Source organism: Microcaecilia unicolor, chromosome 2, assembly GCF_901765095.1.
Source record: "Microcaecilia unicolor chromosome 2, aMicUni1.1, whole genome shotgun sequence".
NCBI classification, from domain to species: Eukaryota; Metazoa; Chordata; class Amphibia; order Gymnophiona; family Siphonopidae; genus Microcaecilia; species Microcaecilia unicolor.
Window position 1 is genome coordinate 593,925,574 of NC_044032.1, and position 15,604 is coordinate 593,941,177.

General features: G+C 42.8%; 1 protein-coding gene across 1 annotated transcript in view; it reads left to right on the plus strand.

The window, feature by feature from the left end:
* The window catches only part of LOC115462208 (probable ATP-dependent RNA helicase DDX60), a 348,344-nt gene that overhangs the window by 12,828 nt on the left and 319,912 nt on the right, over positions 1 to 15,604 (plus strand). The window contains exons 2-3 of the mRNA XM_030192222.1: positions 8,946 to 9,200; positions 14,845 to 14,914. Coding sequence (XP_030048082.1) covers positions 8,954 to 9,200; positions 14,845 to 14,914 — 317 coding nt within the window. The 5' untranslated portion in view covers positions 8,946 to 8,953. The remainder of the gene's footprint in view (positions 1 to 8,945; positions 9,201 to 14,844; positions 14,915 to 15,604) is intronic.

Here is a 15,604-nt window from a genome sequence, read left to right on the forward strand (position 1 = left end):
AGGATTATCCCTATGCACCGCTCTGTTGAAAAAAAAAGGGCGAAGTACAATGGACGATTTATAGCGCATCCTGTTAGAATATCAATGAAATGCTTTGATGTCCCCATGCATACCCCCACCCTCCCACTCTACTATCTACTTTCTGCTACCACATTTGCTTATTTCTGATCTGACGAAGAAGGGCAACCTTCGAAAGCTAATCAAGAAATGTATTAAGTTATGTCCAATAAAAAAGGTATCATCTTATTTTCTTTTCCATGTTTTATTTTGTTTGATTTCTATTGATAACCTTTAAGAGTGGACTAACACGGCTACCACACCTCACAACTATAGTTGAAACCTCAACTTTAGTTGACAGGAAACTTTCTAAATGCATGAGATCCCCCACCACAAAATATAAGAATTATTTTCATATGTTACCAAGCACTTACAAGGAAATGTATTTATTAGTTTTCAAACATACTTCACAAACCATGCACTTAATATACCAGCTCATTTTCGAAAGGGTTCGCCGGCAATCTCCTGATCCCGGCCAAATCGGTATTATCGAAAGCCGATTTTGGCCGGCCCCAACTGCTTTTTCGTTGCGGCACCGGCCAACCTTCAAGGGGGCGTGTTGGTAGGGTAGCGAAGGCTGGACGGAGGTCGGGATGGGGGCGTGGTTATGGGATGGTCGGCTTCACCTTATAATGAAAAAAAAATGGCCGGCTCGAATGAGCATTTTGCCGGGCGGACTTGGTCCATTTCTTTTTAGGACCAAGTCTGAAAAAAGTACCCCAACTGACCAGATGACCACCGGAGGGAAGTGGGGATCACCTCCCCTTACTCTCCCAGTGGTCACCAACCCCCTCCCACACACAAAAAAAAACTAAAACTTTTTTTGCCAGCCTGTATGCCAGCCTGAAATGTCATACCCAGCTTCTTGACAGCAGTATGCAGGTCCCTGGAGCAGTTTTTAGTGGGTGCAGTGCACTTCAGCCAGGCGGACCCAGGCCCATCCCCCCTACCTGTTACACTTATGGTGGTTAATGTTGAGCCCTCCAAAATCCCCCAAAACCCACTGTACCCACATGTAGGTGCCCCCCTTCACCCTTTAGGGCTATGGTAATGGTGTAGAGTTGTGGGGAGTGGGTTTTAGGAGGGATTTGGGGGGGCTCAGCATCCAAGGTAAGGGTGCTATGCACTTAGAAGCTATTTTTGTTTTTTTTTCTAAAAATTTTTTAAGTGCCCCCTAGGGTGCCTGGTTGGTGTCCTGGCATGTCAGGGGGGCCAGTGCACTACAAATGCTGGCTCCTCCCACGACCAAATGCCTTGCATTTCACCGGGTTTGAGATGGCCTGGCCCGGTTTCCATTATGGCTGGAAAACAAAGCCGGCTATCTCATGTAAACTGAAATTCATGTAAATATAGTTAAAAAACATTTCTGCAAAAGAATACCAAGTATTAGTAGAGATATCAATAAAGGCAGATAAGTCCCAAATACCATGGTTCTGCCAGTCCAGCCAAGACACCAGTTTCTTATCTATACGTGTATTCGGGTTATTCCAAATGGAGAAGAAGCAGGTACCTGACCAAGGTACTTTAAAGGAATTATCTACATTATTAAATAATTTGTAAGTGGTGTACATAATTGGATTATCTTGATATTTATTAGGTAAGTTAAATAAAAAAGTGGGAAAAAGACACACTCATAAAAGACTCCTGCAGATACTTCGTGCAGAGAATCTAAACTAAGGCTTCTTTCTCTGGGGCCCTTTTACTAACCTGCAGTATAAGGGGCCCTGTGCTAGTAGCTGGGGCCATTTTTGCCACACGCTGAGGCCCTTTTTACCGCAGTGGGTCAAAAGGCTGAAAAAAGAAATGGCCATGCGGTAAGATTACATTTACCGCGTAACCATGAGGGAGGGAGCACTATCCTCCACCTATTGTGGTGGCGGTAAGGGCTCCCATGCTAATCCAGCTGTAATCGCTGCCCGATTACCACCGGATAACCGCTGTGGTAAAAAACAGGGACCTATTTTCCCTAGTGCCGGAAATGGCTAGTGCTGGGGCTGGTACTACTGCTGGCGCGTCTGTTGGGCTGGAGGTAATTCTGGATTGTCACACAGTAAGCCCATGATAGGCTTACTGCTGCTTAGTGAAAGGGTCCTTGTTTCTTCTATATTTATTCTTTTATAATGGGAAAAGGGAGGAAAAAAGGCCTCAGCAGTCAAAGGCTTACAGCTGCAGCAATGGTCAGCACTTTGAACCCCGTGCGATTATTTCACATTAATTCAAAAAATGCATCGCCTTAGAACTTAAACCAATCATTGGCCAAAACCCTTCCAATTTTTAATTGTTGTATCAAACTTTCCTTTTCAAAATAACTACTTGTGGACAAAGAATTTAATACTGCCTTTAAACACTGACGTGCAGTGGGAAAATAGAAGCATTTAATTTCCTCTTAGCTTTATAGAAGATTCCTTAGTTAAGAGGGAAGTGTTTAAGAATCTCTGTGTCAAGGGTTAAGCATCTGGCAAAGGAAAAAGAATTAGTGGTATGTATTTCACGGACTTCATATCAAACCCAGCTGTCCTATTAATAGATGACATAAACTTGCACCTAGAAAAACAAAACAACACAAACACCAGAACAGTAATGAATTCATAAACCAATGGAATTTCACAACAGCACAAGGAGTCTCATCACTCACAAAAGGACACCAGTTAGACATACTAGCCCACAGATTTGCAATGAGTAACAGCCACATATTAACAAACCACACATGGAAAGAGGTACCATGGTCAGACCACAGCAAGGTCACTTTCACACTATAATGGAAAGAAAGTGGCAAGAAAAGAGAACCAAGAACCCGACACACATTTACAACCAGAGGAAAAGTAGACAACCACACATTCTGGACAACAGTAAATGAACTCAATGACTTACCACCCGAGGATAAACACTTCTTGAGAAACTGGGATGAAACAAGTGAAAACACACTAAACAAAATAGTACCACTCAAAACAAAAATCACAAACCACCATGTTCCTGGTTTAATGACAAACTACTACACATGAAGAAACTCTGTAGGAAAATCGAAAGAGCATGGGCCAAAAACAAAACAGACACAAACAAAATTGTATGGAGAAAAGCCACAGGAACATACATAAACAGCATAAAGAAAGCAAAAGCAGAACACTGCAACACATATACGAACCTCGAACAGACCAATATGAAAAAAATATTCAAACTCATGAACAAACCACTGAAAACCCAGAACATATTGGCAACAACTGAAACATCACCAACTGCAGATGAGCTTGCACAATACTTCAAAAATAAAATAACAAACAAACAAGATCAAACCTTGTAAAACCACAAATAAACATCACAGAGTACTCACAGGACTGCAAAACACACCACAACCACTCTGCAGCAGACAGAATATGGACCACCCCAACTAGACTCAGTAAAGACACTATTGACAAAATACGCGCATGCATACTACCTACTTAACAAATGCCCCAACTACATGGGGAGCCTATTCCGAAAGGATGGGCTGAACCTTAACCAGGGTGGGACCAGGCTGCTGGCGTCAGCATTTAAAAAGGAGATAGAGCAGCTTTTAAACTAGAAACTGGGGGAAGGCCGACAGGCGCTCAAAAGCGCATGGTTCGAGATAAGGTATCTTTCAAAGATATCACCAAAACAGGGAATATAGGTTAGCCTGATAGTGAGGTTGCAAAAGAAACCATAGTAGATCAGGTGTCCTTAAGTAAAAATAAAAATCAGACAAAAGATTGCAAATTAATACAGTCAAATACTAAGCATGATGTAAATAGGAACTACAAACATAGTTTGAAATGTCTATATGCGAATGCCAGGATCCTAAGAAATTATTAGATATAATAAGCATCTCTGAGACCTGGTAGAAGAAGGATAACCAGTGGGACACTGTCATACCGGGGTACAAATTATATCGTAGTGACAGGGTGGATCGAATTGGTGGAGGGGTAGCATTATATATTAACGAGAGCCTTGAATCAAATAGATTGAAAATTCTGCAGGAAACAAAACACTTCTTGGAATCACTGTGGATTGAAATTCCATGTGTAAAGGGGAAAAGGATAGTGATAGGAGTGTACTACCGTCTGCCTGGCCAGGATGAACAGACGGATGCCGAAATGTTAAAGGAAATTAGGGACGCAAACAAACTGGGCAACACAATAATAATGGGTGATTTCAATTACCCCGATATTGACTGGGTAAATGTAACATCGGGGCACGCTAGGAAGTAAAATTCCTTGATGAAATCAAGGACAGCTTTATGGAGCAGCTGGTACAGGAGCCGACGAGAGAAGGAAAAATTCTAGACCTAGTCCTTAGTGGAGCGCATGATCTGGTGCGGGAGGTAATGGTGCTGGGGCCGCTTGATAACAGTGATCATAATATGATCGGATTTGATATTAGCTTTGAAGTAAGTATACATAGGAAATCAAATACGTTAGTATTTAACTTTAAAAAAGGAGACTAAGATAAAATGAGAAGAATGGTGAAAAGAAAACTTTGAGGAGCGACTGCGAGGGTCAAAAATCAGGCGTGTATGCTATTCAAAAACACCATCCTGGAAGCCCAGGCCAAATATATTCCGCTTATTAAAAAGGGAGGACGGAAGTCCAAACGACAGCCGGCGTGGTTAAAAAGTGAGGTGAAGGAAGCTATTAGAGCTAAAAGAAAATTATTCAGAAAATGGATAAGCAGCATAAAATGTTTTGTACTTTTTAGCAATCTTGCCAGGTATTTGTGACCCAGACCCACCCCCCCTACCTGTTACACTTGTGGTGGTAAATGTGAGCCCTTCAAAACCCACCACAAACCCACTTTACCCACATCTACTGTAGGTGCCCCCCTTCATCCCTAAGGGCTATGGTAGTGGTGTACAGTTGTGGGGAGTGGGTTTTGTGGGGGGGGTGGGGGGGCTTAGCACACAAGGTAAGGGAGCTATGCACCTGGGAGCAATTTCTGAAGCCCACTGCAGTTACCCCTAGGGTGCCCGGTTTGTGTCCTGGCATGTGAGGGGGACCAGTGCACTACGAATGCTGGCTCCTCCCATGACCAAAGGGCTTGGATTTGGTCGTTTCTGAGATGGGTGTCCTCAGTTTCCATTATCACCGAAAACTGTGGACAACCATCTTTAAGGACGACCTAAGGACGACCATCTCTAAGGTCGACCTAAATGTTGAGATTTCTGCGTCCCCAACTGTATTGTTGAATCGAAAGATGGCCGCCCATCTTGTTTCGATAATACAGGTTTCCCCGCCCCTTCGCATGAGGACGCCCTCATGAAAACTTGGGCGCCCCGTTCGATTATGCCCTTCTTTGTCTTCCCTGATCGCCCCTTTTACCCCTCGGTCATCTAGCGGTTCCACCGATTCTTTTGCCGACTTCCTGCTTTTAATATACCTAAAAAAAAATTTTACTATGTGTTTTTGCCTCCAATGCAGTGGCGTAGCCAAGGGTGGGCCCAGATGCACACAGTAACAACACACCTATGATGTGCCTGGCACTGATCCCCAAGCCTCACCAGCCGAAAACTCCCAACAGTTGTCTCTCCTGCATACGTTGTAAATAGCAGATCTTTGCATTCAGCGAGCAGTGACTGATACATACTGTTCGCACCAGCCCCACAGCCTTCCCTCTGATGTATTCCCGCCTATGTAGAAACAGGAAGTTGCATTAGAGGGAAGGCTGTGGGGCCAGCATGAGCAGTGTATTAGTTGCTGTTCGCTGCTAGTGAAAATCTGCTATTTAAAAGGTATGCGGGGGAGGGGGATCTTTGAGAGATCATATGGCATGCAGGCGAGAGAGCAACTGACCAAATCACTTTTGGGACAGAGCGGAGTTCTTCTGCCCACCTGTCTTGAGCCCAGGCCCACCCAAAATTGGGTGTCTTCCTACACCCCTGCTCCAAAGCAATCTTTTTTTCAAATTCCCTCTTTGCCTTCCTTATCAGTGCTTTGCATTTGACTTGACATTCCTTATGCTGTTTCTTATTATTTTCAGCCAGTTCCTTCTTCCATTTTCTGAAGGATTTTCTTTTAGCTCTAATACCTTCCTTCATCTCACTTTTTAACCATGCCGGCTGTCATTTGGTCTTCAGTCCTTCTTTTTTAATATGCAGAATATATTTGGCCTGGGCTTCCAGGATGGTGTTTTTGAACAGCATCCACGCCTGATGTTAAATTTTGATCCTCTCAGCCGCTCCTCTAAGTTTTTTTTTCACCGTTCTAATTTTATCATAGTCTCCTTTTTTTAAAGTTAAACGCTAATGTATTGGATTTCCTGTGTATACTTACTTCAAAGCTAGTATCAAATTTGATCATATTATGATCACTGTTATCAAGTGGCCACAGCACCATTACCTCCCGCACCAGATCATGTGCTCCACGAAGGACTAGGTCTAGAATTTTTCTTTCTCTCGTTGGTTCCTGTACCAGCTGCTCCATATAGCAGTACTTAATTTCATCAAGGAATTTTACCTCCCTCACATGCCCTGATGTTACATTTACCCAGTCAATATCGGGGTAATTGAAATCACCCATTATTATTGTGTTGCCCAGTTAGTTTGCATCCCTAATTTCTTTTAACATTTCTACATCTGTCTGTTCATCCTGGCCAGGCGGACGGTAGTACACTCCTATCACTATCCTTTTCTCCTTTACACATGGAATTTCAATCCATAGGGATTCCAAGATGTGTTTTGTTTCCTGCAGAATTTTCAATCTATTTGATTCAAGGCCCTCCTTAACATACAGTGCTACCTTTCCACTAATTCAATCCACCCTATCACTACGATATAATTTGTACCCCAGTATGACAGTGTCCCACTGGTTATCCTCCTTCCACCAGGTCTCAGAGGTGCCTATTATATCTAATTTTTCATTTGGTGCAATACATTCTAACTCTCCCATCTTATTTCTTAGGCATCTGGCATTCACATATAGACATTTCAAACTATGTTTGTTGTTCCTATTTACATCATGCTCAATACTTGGCAGTTATTAATTTGCAATCTTTTGTCTGATTTTTAATTTTTATTTAAGGACACCTGATCTACTATGGCCTCTTTTGCAACCTCACTATCGGGATACCCTATCTTCCCTGTTTTGGTGATATCTTTGAAAGATACCTTATCCCGAACCGTGCACTTTTGAGCAACTGTCGACCTTCCCCCAGTTTCTAGTTTAAAAGCTGCTCTATCTCCTTTTTAAATGCCGATGCCAGCAGTCTGGTCCCACCCTGGTTAAGGTGGAACCCATCCTTTTGGAATAGGCTCCCCCTTCCCCAGAATGTTGCCCAGTTCCTAACAAATCTAAAACCCTCCTCCCTGCACCATCGTCTCATCCACGCATTGAGACTCTGGAGTGCTGCCTGTCTCCTAGGCCCTGCACGTGGAACGGGTAGCACTTCAGAAAATGCTACCCTAGAGGTTATGGATTTGAGCTTTCTACCTCAGAGCCTAAATTTGGCTTCCAGAACCTCTCTTCCACATTTTCCTATGTCATTGGTACCCACATGTACCAAGATAACCAGGTCCTTCCCAACACTATCTAAAAATTTTGTTTTGTTTTGTTACATTTGTACCCTGTGCTTTCCCACTCATGGCAGGCTCAATTCAGCTTTCATGGGGCAATGGAGGGTTAAGTGACTTGCCCAGAGTCACAAGGAGCTGCCTGTGCCTGAAGTGGGAATTGAACTCAGTTCCTCAGTACCAAAGTCCACCACCCTAACCACTAGGCCACTCCTCCACTCTCCTGCCACCTTTGTACCAGGCAGACAAGTGACCAGGCGATCCTCATGTCCTCCAGCCACCCAGCTATCTACATGCCTAATAATTGAATCACCAACTACTACAGCCGTCCTAACCCTTCCCACCTGGGCAGTAGCTCCTGGAGACACATCCTCGGTACGAGAGGATATTGTAGTACCTAGAGTGCTCTTCCTGTCTATAGGATTACTTCCAGTTGCACCAGTGTGATGCTCTCCTTTTAGAAGGCCTCCCTCCTCCAAGGCAGCACAGGGGCTGCCAGATTGGAGTTGGGTTTGCTTCTTAGAAATGAATTAAATGTAATTCAAATTCTAAAGCAACTTGAAAATTTCCCTTTTGTTGTCTTAATTAGAATAATTGACTATAGCTGAAGAGTTGAGCTGGGGGTGGGTGGGAGGGAATGAGGACTGAACTGGGCCCTTCTGTGCCTTCTAGAGACTATCTGTTAATGCTGTGGCAGAAACTTCAAGTTTTAAAACTATGGGGAAAAGGGTATGGAGACTAGCTAATACATTTTGCTTGCCTTTTTTTATTTTAAGTTAAAATTCTGTGTTTATGAATATCCTACAATTCCTCTATTAAACCCTAGTCTTTAAGCAGGGACAGAAACTTCAAGTTTCAAAACTATGGGGAAAGTGATATGGAGACTAGCTAATAAAATTTGCTTACTTTTTTATTTTAAAATTCTAACTGTGTTTATCAATATCCTACAATTCCTCTTTTAAAACCTAATCTTTAAGTTACCAGTCTCAGAATAAAATAATGTTACTTACCCACAGAGATGTCCTCTTCTCTCAGAACTTTTCAGAAAGAAAGTTGAGTGGGATATTTCCTCTCTGTATATAGTTTGGATTCCTCTTTTAAACCCTAATCTTTAAGCTGTGGCAGAAACTTCAAGTTTTAAAACTATGGTGAAAAGGTTATGGAGATTAGCTAATAAAGTTTGCTTGCCTTTTTTATTTTAAAATTGTAACCTTATTTTTCTCCCCACACCAAATTTGTTCCTGTTCCTTTACATTTTCAGAAATTTATTTTGCTCCTAGACAGACAGACAGACATTTTCAATCCCTTATGTATAATTTGTTTCAAATTTCTGCTTACATTTATAATTGGCAATGTGCAACTTTTCTTCCAGAGAACATTATGGCTTCTGGAGTACTTGATTCATGGGAAGATTACATATGCACAGATTCTGAGGATGAGGAAAGTAAGATCTCACTTAAAAGTTCAGAGAACGAAACCTTGCTTGTAGGAGATCAAGAGGAAGAAACAAATAAAACTCTCAGTGAGTTTTCCAGCCTGCCTGATGAAGGAGATTTACAGAGTAATTTAGAAGCTGATTATGAAATTTCTGAGACATGGAAGGACAGTCCTGAATTCCAAAATCCAGGTAGGTTTATTATCTTATTATTTTTAACTAAAATGCTTATTATTGCAATTATAGTATTTGCAACCAGGTAGTACCAAACAGGCATGCAGAAGCAGCTTATATTCATTCCAGTATCTTCAGGCACATTTCTGCATGGCAGGATCCAGCAAACCAAATTCTGAGGTAACAGAAAAGTTTGTATTTTTGGGTCCCGAGGGCCAGAGGTGTAGCAATGTGGGGTGCCAGGGGAGTGACTGCTTCCCCAAATGGACTTCTGATGGCACGTGCGCCTATTTTTCAGGTGGTCCGGCATGCCAACGCAGGGAGTGCGACGGTGAGATCTTCCAACCGTGAGCCTTCCAGCAGCCTCTCTGTGTATTCCAAGTCTCATTCTGGCGCACCAATATCTTCTGTCAGGGAACTTTAAAACTCATTCTGGTACTCCAATAGCCTCTCTTGGTGTATTCTAAATTTCATTCTGGTGCTTTCAGTGCATTCCAAGCCTTACTCTGGCGTCCACACTAAAGGAACAGGGGATGCGTGCGCAACAGACGTACCTTTTACACATATGCCATTGTTTATCTGGGTACAGTATCTTCTTGGAAGACACCTTGACAGATATTTACAATTTTTTTAATAGTAATTTAAATCTACTGCTCCATTTCTCATTCACCTGGATCATACCTCTTTAAAGTTGAAGCTACAGTGTGGTAAATTTAAAACGAATCGGAGAAAATTTTTCTTCACCCAACGTGTAATTAGACTCTGGAATTCGTTTCCGGAGAACGTGGTACGGGCGGTTAGCTTGACGGAGTTTAAAAAGGGGTTAGATAGATTCCTAAAGGACAAGTCCATAGACCGCTATTAAATGGACTTGGAAAAATTCCGCATTTTTAGGTATAACTTGTCTGGAATGTTTTTACGTTTGGGGAGCGTGCCAGGTGCCCTTGACCTGGATTGGCCACTGTCGGTGACAGGATGCTGGGCTAGATGGACCTTTGGTCTTTCCCAGTATGGCACTACTTATGTACTTATGTATTAAACTCCTTTGGATAACACCTTTGTCTAAGCCCACAGCCTCTATTTTCTCCATTTCCCCTGGATCCTTGGGTCCAGGCAAAGACTAATGATCTCCCCTCTACTTAGTTCTTCTTCTTCTTCTGCCCTGCAGTTGCTCAGGATAATCCCTGTTTTCCTCCTTTTACCCCTGTGGTTCTAATGGTACCATTCTCACAGGATTTGTAGCTCCATTCCTAGGGTTGCCAGCTAGATCCAAATTCATCTGACAGGGTTGATCCAATCCTGAGCTTACCCCATTGAAGGTAGGGACTTGTGGTTCTGATTCCTCCATTGGGATCCCTAAGAAAAGCATGGCTACAAGGCATGCATTGGGGTAAACCCAGGACTGGATCAACCCTGTCGAGCGAATCTGGATGTAGTTTTCATTTAGAGCGCAGTCTGTTTCTTGGGAAGCAGGATTTATGGAACATAAATCTTATCTTCTAAGAGTGCTCTCCTTTTACTGTTGCACTGAGATTTGAGTGATTCTTTAAGGCCCAACCGTACCAGGGCCTTGGACTGCAGGATGCAGGTTTATAATTGTTGTTGGGTGACAGAAAAGAAACAAAAAAGAAGATACTTTCTTTCCAAACCTGGGGTCTTTAATAAGCTTAACTCATCCTTGGGCATATTCAAACTGTGTTCCCATTTAGAACAATCTTAGGTGTCTATCCCTCTAAAGGCTGGCATTAGGGGTGTAGACAGGGCAATTGTCCTGGACCCCCATGCCTCAGGGAGGCTCCAAGCCTGTGTGAAGCTGAAGAATGCAAAGCCTGCCAGTGGGCTTTGGGGGGCCCCTCTCTAATTTCTGCCTTTATCCATAGCATATCTAATATTGGCCCTGGCCCTCTATGCTACTTCTAGAGCAGTTCTGCAAAAGTATATATAGAAGCATCATCATTAGCTGTAAGGTCTATTAGTGACACCTGGGTCTCATATTTATATATCATAAATGTCAGATATCAGTTAATAAAGCTATTGGATTTGACAGGAAAGGACAAGGAAAGCTTAACAGAAAAAAAAATCCAATATAATTCTTCCTTTCTAGCTATCAGAGGTATTTCCACTGGTATTAGTGTGTTGGCAGTTCTGCCCCTCTGGCATCCTTTCAGGCAGTGGCTTTGACTTTGACTTTTCAGCGAGACGTTTTATACCATATGGCTTTCATTGAACTCTCACTTGCTGAGCTAGTTTGAAGTTGCTTCTAAGCATAAAATTGAACATTGAACCAGCTTTTGATTTTCTAACATTTGCAGTTGTTGTACCAGAGAATTTACCCCTGACGCAGGCATATACTTATGCTGAAACACAGCTGTGTCAGGTTCTCCATCGCTTACAGTTGCTAAGTTAAAGAATCATCTGGTTCCAACCTTTTTTTTTTTTTACTAACTCCACTTTCTGACTGACTGTTGGTTTGTTCCATTCGTTGAGATCTTTTTCTTCTTTTTGCTCTATTGTTTTACGAGCTAGGAAATATGAGAAGATATTAGCACGGATCTGATGAGAACACCAGATAACTTTTGGACCAAAAGGGTGCCTCTTATATACAGTTTTTGGCAGTAGCATGTGGTCCCAAGGGTCACATACTGTAAACATCACCCCTTGTTTCGGACCTTCTATCCTAGGAAATTACTAGAATGCCCATTTTACATCAACAAAGTTACAATTCCTGGAACTCAGACACCAAACAGTCTGGTGACCTGGACTCTGGCCTTCATTCATGCCCAGGCTCCAAAGTGGCTGGGTTAGTCTGACCTGAGGTGATTGCATTAGGCAAGCAGTTCTTAAGCAATTCCTTCTTGCTGATGCAGGACCTTGGTAAAATCAGGGCACAGTTCAAACTGTATTAATACATGGCTTGACGTATCTGGTGCTGAGGTCATTACTGGCTCTGTTAGTGGAACCTATGCAGGGGACTTACCCCTATAGTGGTGTTGGCGCACATATGCCTGTAGCTCTATAATTGAGAACTAGACTTAGCCTGCAAACCTCAGTTGCCCATCTTTGAGTCCTGTGAAGAGACTGTGGATTCTCTACCTACAGAGCAGATATTCTGTCCATTTTGGCCTTCTTGCAAGCCAGGCTTGACCAGGACTTAGGCCTTAGTTCTAACTCCATGTTTCAGAATCAGGATGAAGGGGTCTCAGTGGTGTACATGGACATTTCTTGGTTATTGTGGGAGGTTTAATATCTTCATCTTCCTATCAAATTTATAGTACCACAGTGAGGCCTTAACTTTATGTTAAATGCCTTGAAGCAGGTGATTGTGTAAGCTGTGACCTTGAAAGATGTCCTACTGGTGGCTATGCAAACAGGTAGGGTCTCACAAAGCACTTTTCTAAAGAAATCCGCATTTGCCATTTGCATCAGAGTCAGTGACCTTTTGCACACTTTAGGCTTTTTTGTGAAGGCGATTCTCATCTTTTCAATGTAAATCAGGCTATATCTTTGCCAACCATTTCAAGAAACAAGAGAGATGGTGCCATCAGGGTTTTACATAAACTGGACATCCTCAGGGTCCTGATTTGATATTTGGAAGTTACAAATGCTTCTGGAAGTCTGATCATCTTTTCACCTTATTCGGTGATCTATGCAGGGGTGAAGCGGCTTCTGAGACTTCCTGAGTATGTTAGACAAGCAATAGGTCACCATTGGGCTCATTTTCGAAAGAGAAGGACGCCCCCCTTTCGACATAAATTGGAAGATGGACGTCCTTCTCCCAGGGTCGTCCAAATCGGTATAATCGAAAGCCGATTTTGGACGTCCCCAACTGCACTCCGTCGCAGGGACGTCCAAAGTTCAAGGGGGCGAGTCGGAGGTGTAGCGAAGGCGGGACTTAGACGTGCCTAACACTTGGACATCCTTGACCCATAATGGAAAAAAACAAGGATGTCCCTGACAAGCAATTGGACGTTTTCACCCGGACCTGTTTTTCTTACGACTAAGGCACAAAAAGGTGCCCAAACTGACCAGATGGCCACCGGAGGGAATCGGGGATGACCTCTCATTACTCTCCCAGTGGTCACTAACCCCCTCCCACCCTAAAAAAACATATTTAAAAATATGTTGTGCCAGCCTCTATGCAAACCTCAGATGTCATACTCAGGTCTATGAAAGCAGTATGCAGGTCCCTGGAGCAGTTTTTATTGGTGAGTGCACTTCAGACAGGCGGACCCAGCCCCATCCCCAACCCCTACCTGTTACATTTGTGGAAGAAACAGTGAGCCCTCCAAAACCCACCAGAAACCCACTGTACCCACATCTAGGTGCCCCCTAGGTGCCCCCTTTCACCCGTAAGGGCTATGGTAGTGGCGTACAGTTGGGGGTAGTGGGTTTTGCGGGGGGGGGGGGATTGGGGGCTCATCAGACAAGATAATGGAGCTATGTACCTGGGAGCAATTTATGAAGTCCACTGCAGTGCCCCCTAGGGTGCCCGGTTGGTGTCCTGACATGTCAGGGGGACCAGTGCAGTACAAATGCTGGCTCCTCCCATGACCAAATGGCTTGTATTTGGTCGTTTCTGAGATGGACGTCCTTGGTTTTGAAAATCACTGAAAATCAGAGATGACCATCTCTAGGGATATCCATCTCTAAGGACGACCAAATTTAAGGATTTGGATGTCCCTGATGGTATTTTTGAAATGAAAGATGGACACCCATCTTGTTTCGAAAATACGAGTTTCCCGCTGGATCAGGACGTTTTGTGAGGACGTCCAAATCGAAATATGGATGCCCCTTTCGAAAATGCCCCTCCATATGTCCTAAATCAGAGAGAGGCTCCACTAGGCTTTAGGACTCATTGTATGAGGGTGCAAACAAGTTCCGAGGTGGAAGTATAGGCAGTCGACTGGAGGACAGCTTTAGGGTGGTACAGAGTTGATGTGTGTGTTAGAGAGGAGAGTGTCTTTGGTAAGTTGTTTTGGAGGGAGCCTTCTCTTCGTTCTTCCTGGAGGGTTGAAGCTTGAGTACATCCCATCAGTCTGGACTTGTCTATCAGGACTCAAGGAAAGAAGCAGGTAAGAATAAAGTTCACCTTATAATTTGTACGTGTACATATATTCTCAGCTCAAACTTAACCCATGTGCATAATCACAGTAAAAGTATGCTCTATGCAAAAAAAGGCATATAGTTTTACACTGGTCAGTATTTTATAAGAGGACATTTACACACATAAATGGCACTTATGCACATAAATGATTAAGATGTCACTATTTATGCATATTCTTGCCATCTAAAACTAGGTAGCTCCTTAAAAAATTATCCCCAGAATGTGCACCATTTTTGCTTCGGTTTAAACATGATGCAGATTATTAAAATAAAACCTCCTGAATTATTTAAAAATTAATTTTACTATTGCTAGATATATATGAAAGAGTATGTGGTTGAAAATATCACATGAACAGCTTATCCAGGTATAACTGTATGACTGTTTTGGCCACTCAAATCTTTTTTCAAAATGGACCTTTATGATATTTTAAAAATCAGGAGTTAACTCCATATTATATTGTTACATAACCCTACATTAAATGCCTTTTTGTAACAATCATGCAGCATATTCTTTATTCTTCTTGATTACTGAGATGATGTGTTTATATTCCATTTTCAGAGTCAAGCGCATGCTGTACATTTGAGGACACACTGTCTGATTATATTGTGAATGAATTTGCAAAAGCTGAGTAAGTGATTTAATAAATGAATAAATACAACCATACTGTAAATGACATTTTAAACTTTATTTCATTGTTATATATTGATAGTCCCCCATCTGAACCAAGTTAGTTTTTCTAAAGTCTAGAACCTTCACTTTTGAATGAACCATTTCTACACACCCTCTGGAGAGATCACATGATGCAGTGAGCTGCTCAGATGTGTGTTAGAGCAGCTCTGGACCCCTCGGTTCTTTGCCTCATATTTATCATATCTACTTTTACCGGAAGACGACACAACTGATGTGGATTTAGTGCACAGTATATGGACAAATTCATAACCCACCCGAGTGCAGCTATGGTAGCCAAAGGAGGGGGAAGGAAGCCTAAGACGGGAGATGACAAGATGGCAGAGCCCCTGCAAATATTGCAGACAGCATTCAGTAAAGCGCAGCTTTTCCAACTTACAACCACAGTGTTTCAAGCCCTGGATCCATGGTAGCTCATTTTTCTGAGCAGTTGTCTAGTATGGAGGCTCTTCTGGCAGAGACCATGTGTAGAACAGGGGATCTCGAGCAGCGTGTTTCCAAGATGGAGGATGAGCTTGCAACCACATCAGCGCTTGTTGAAGCCCTCCAGTCCTCCTTGAAGGAACAGGCGCAGCAATTGGAGGATCTGGAAAACAGATCGAGACACAACAACTTGTGCTTTGTCGCCCTG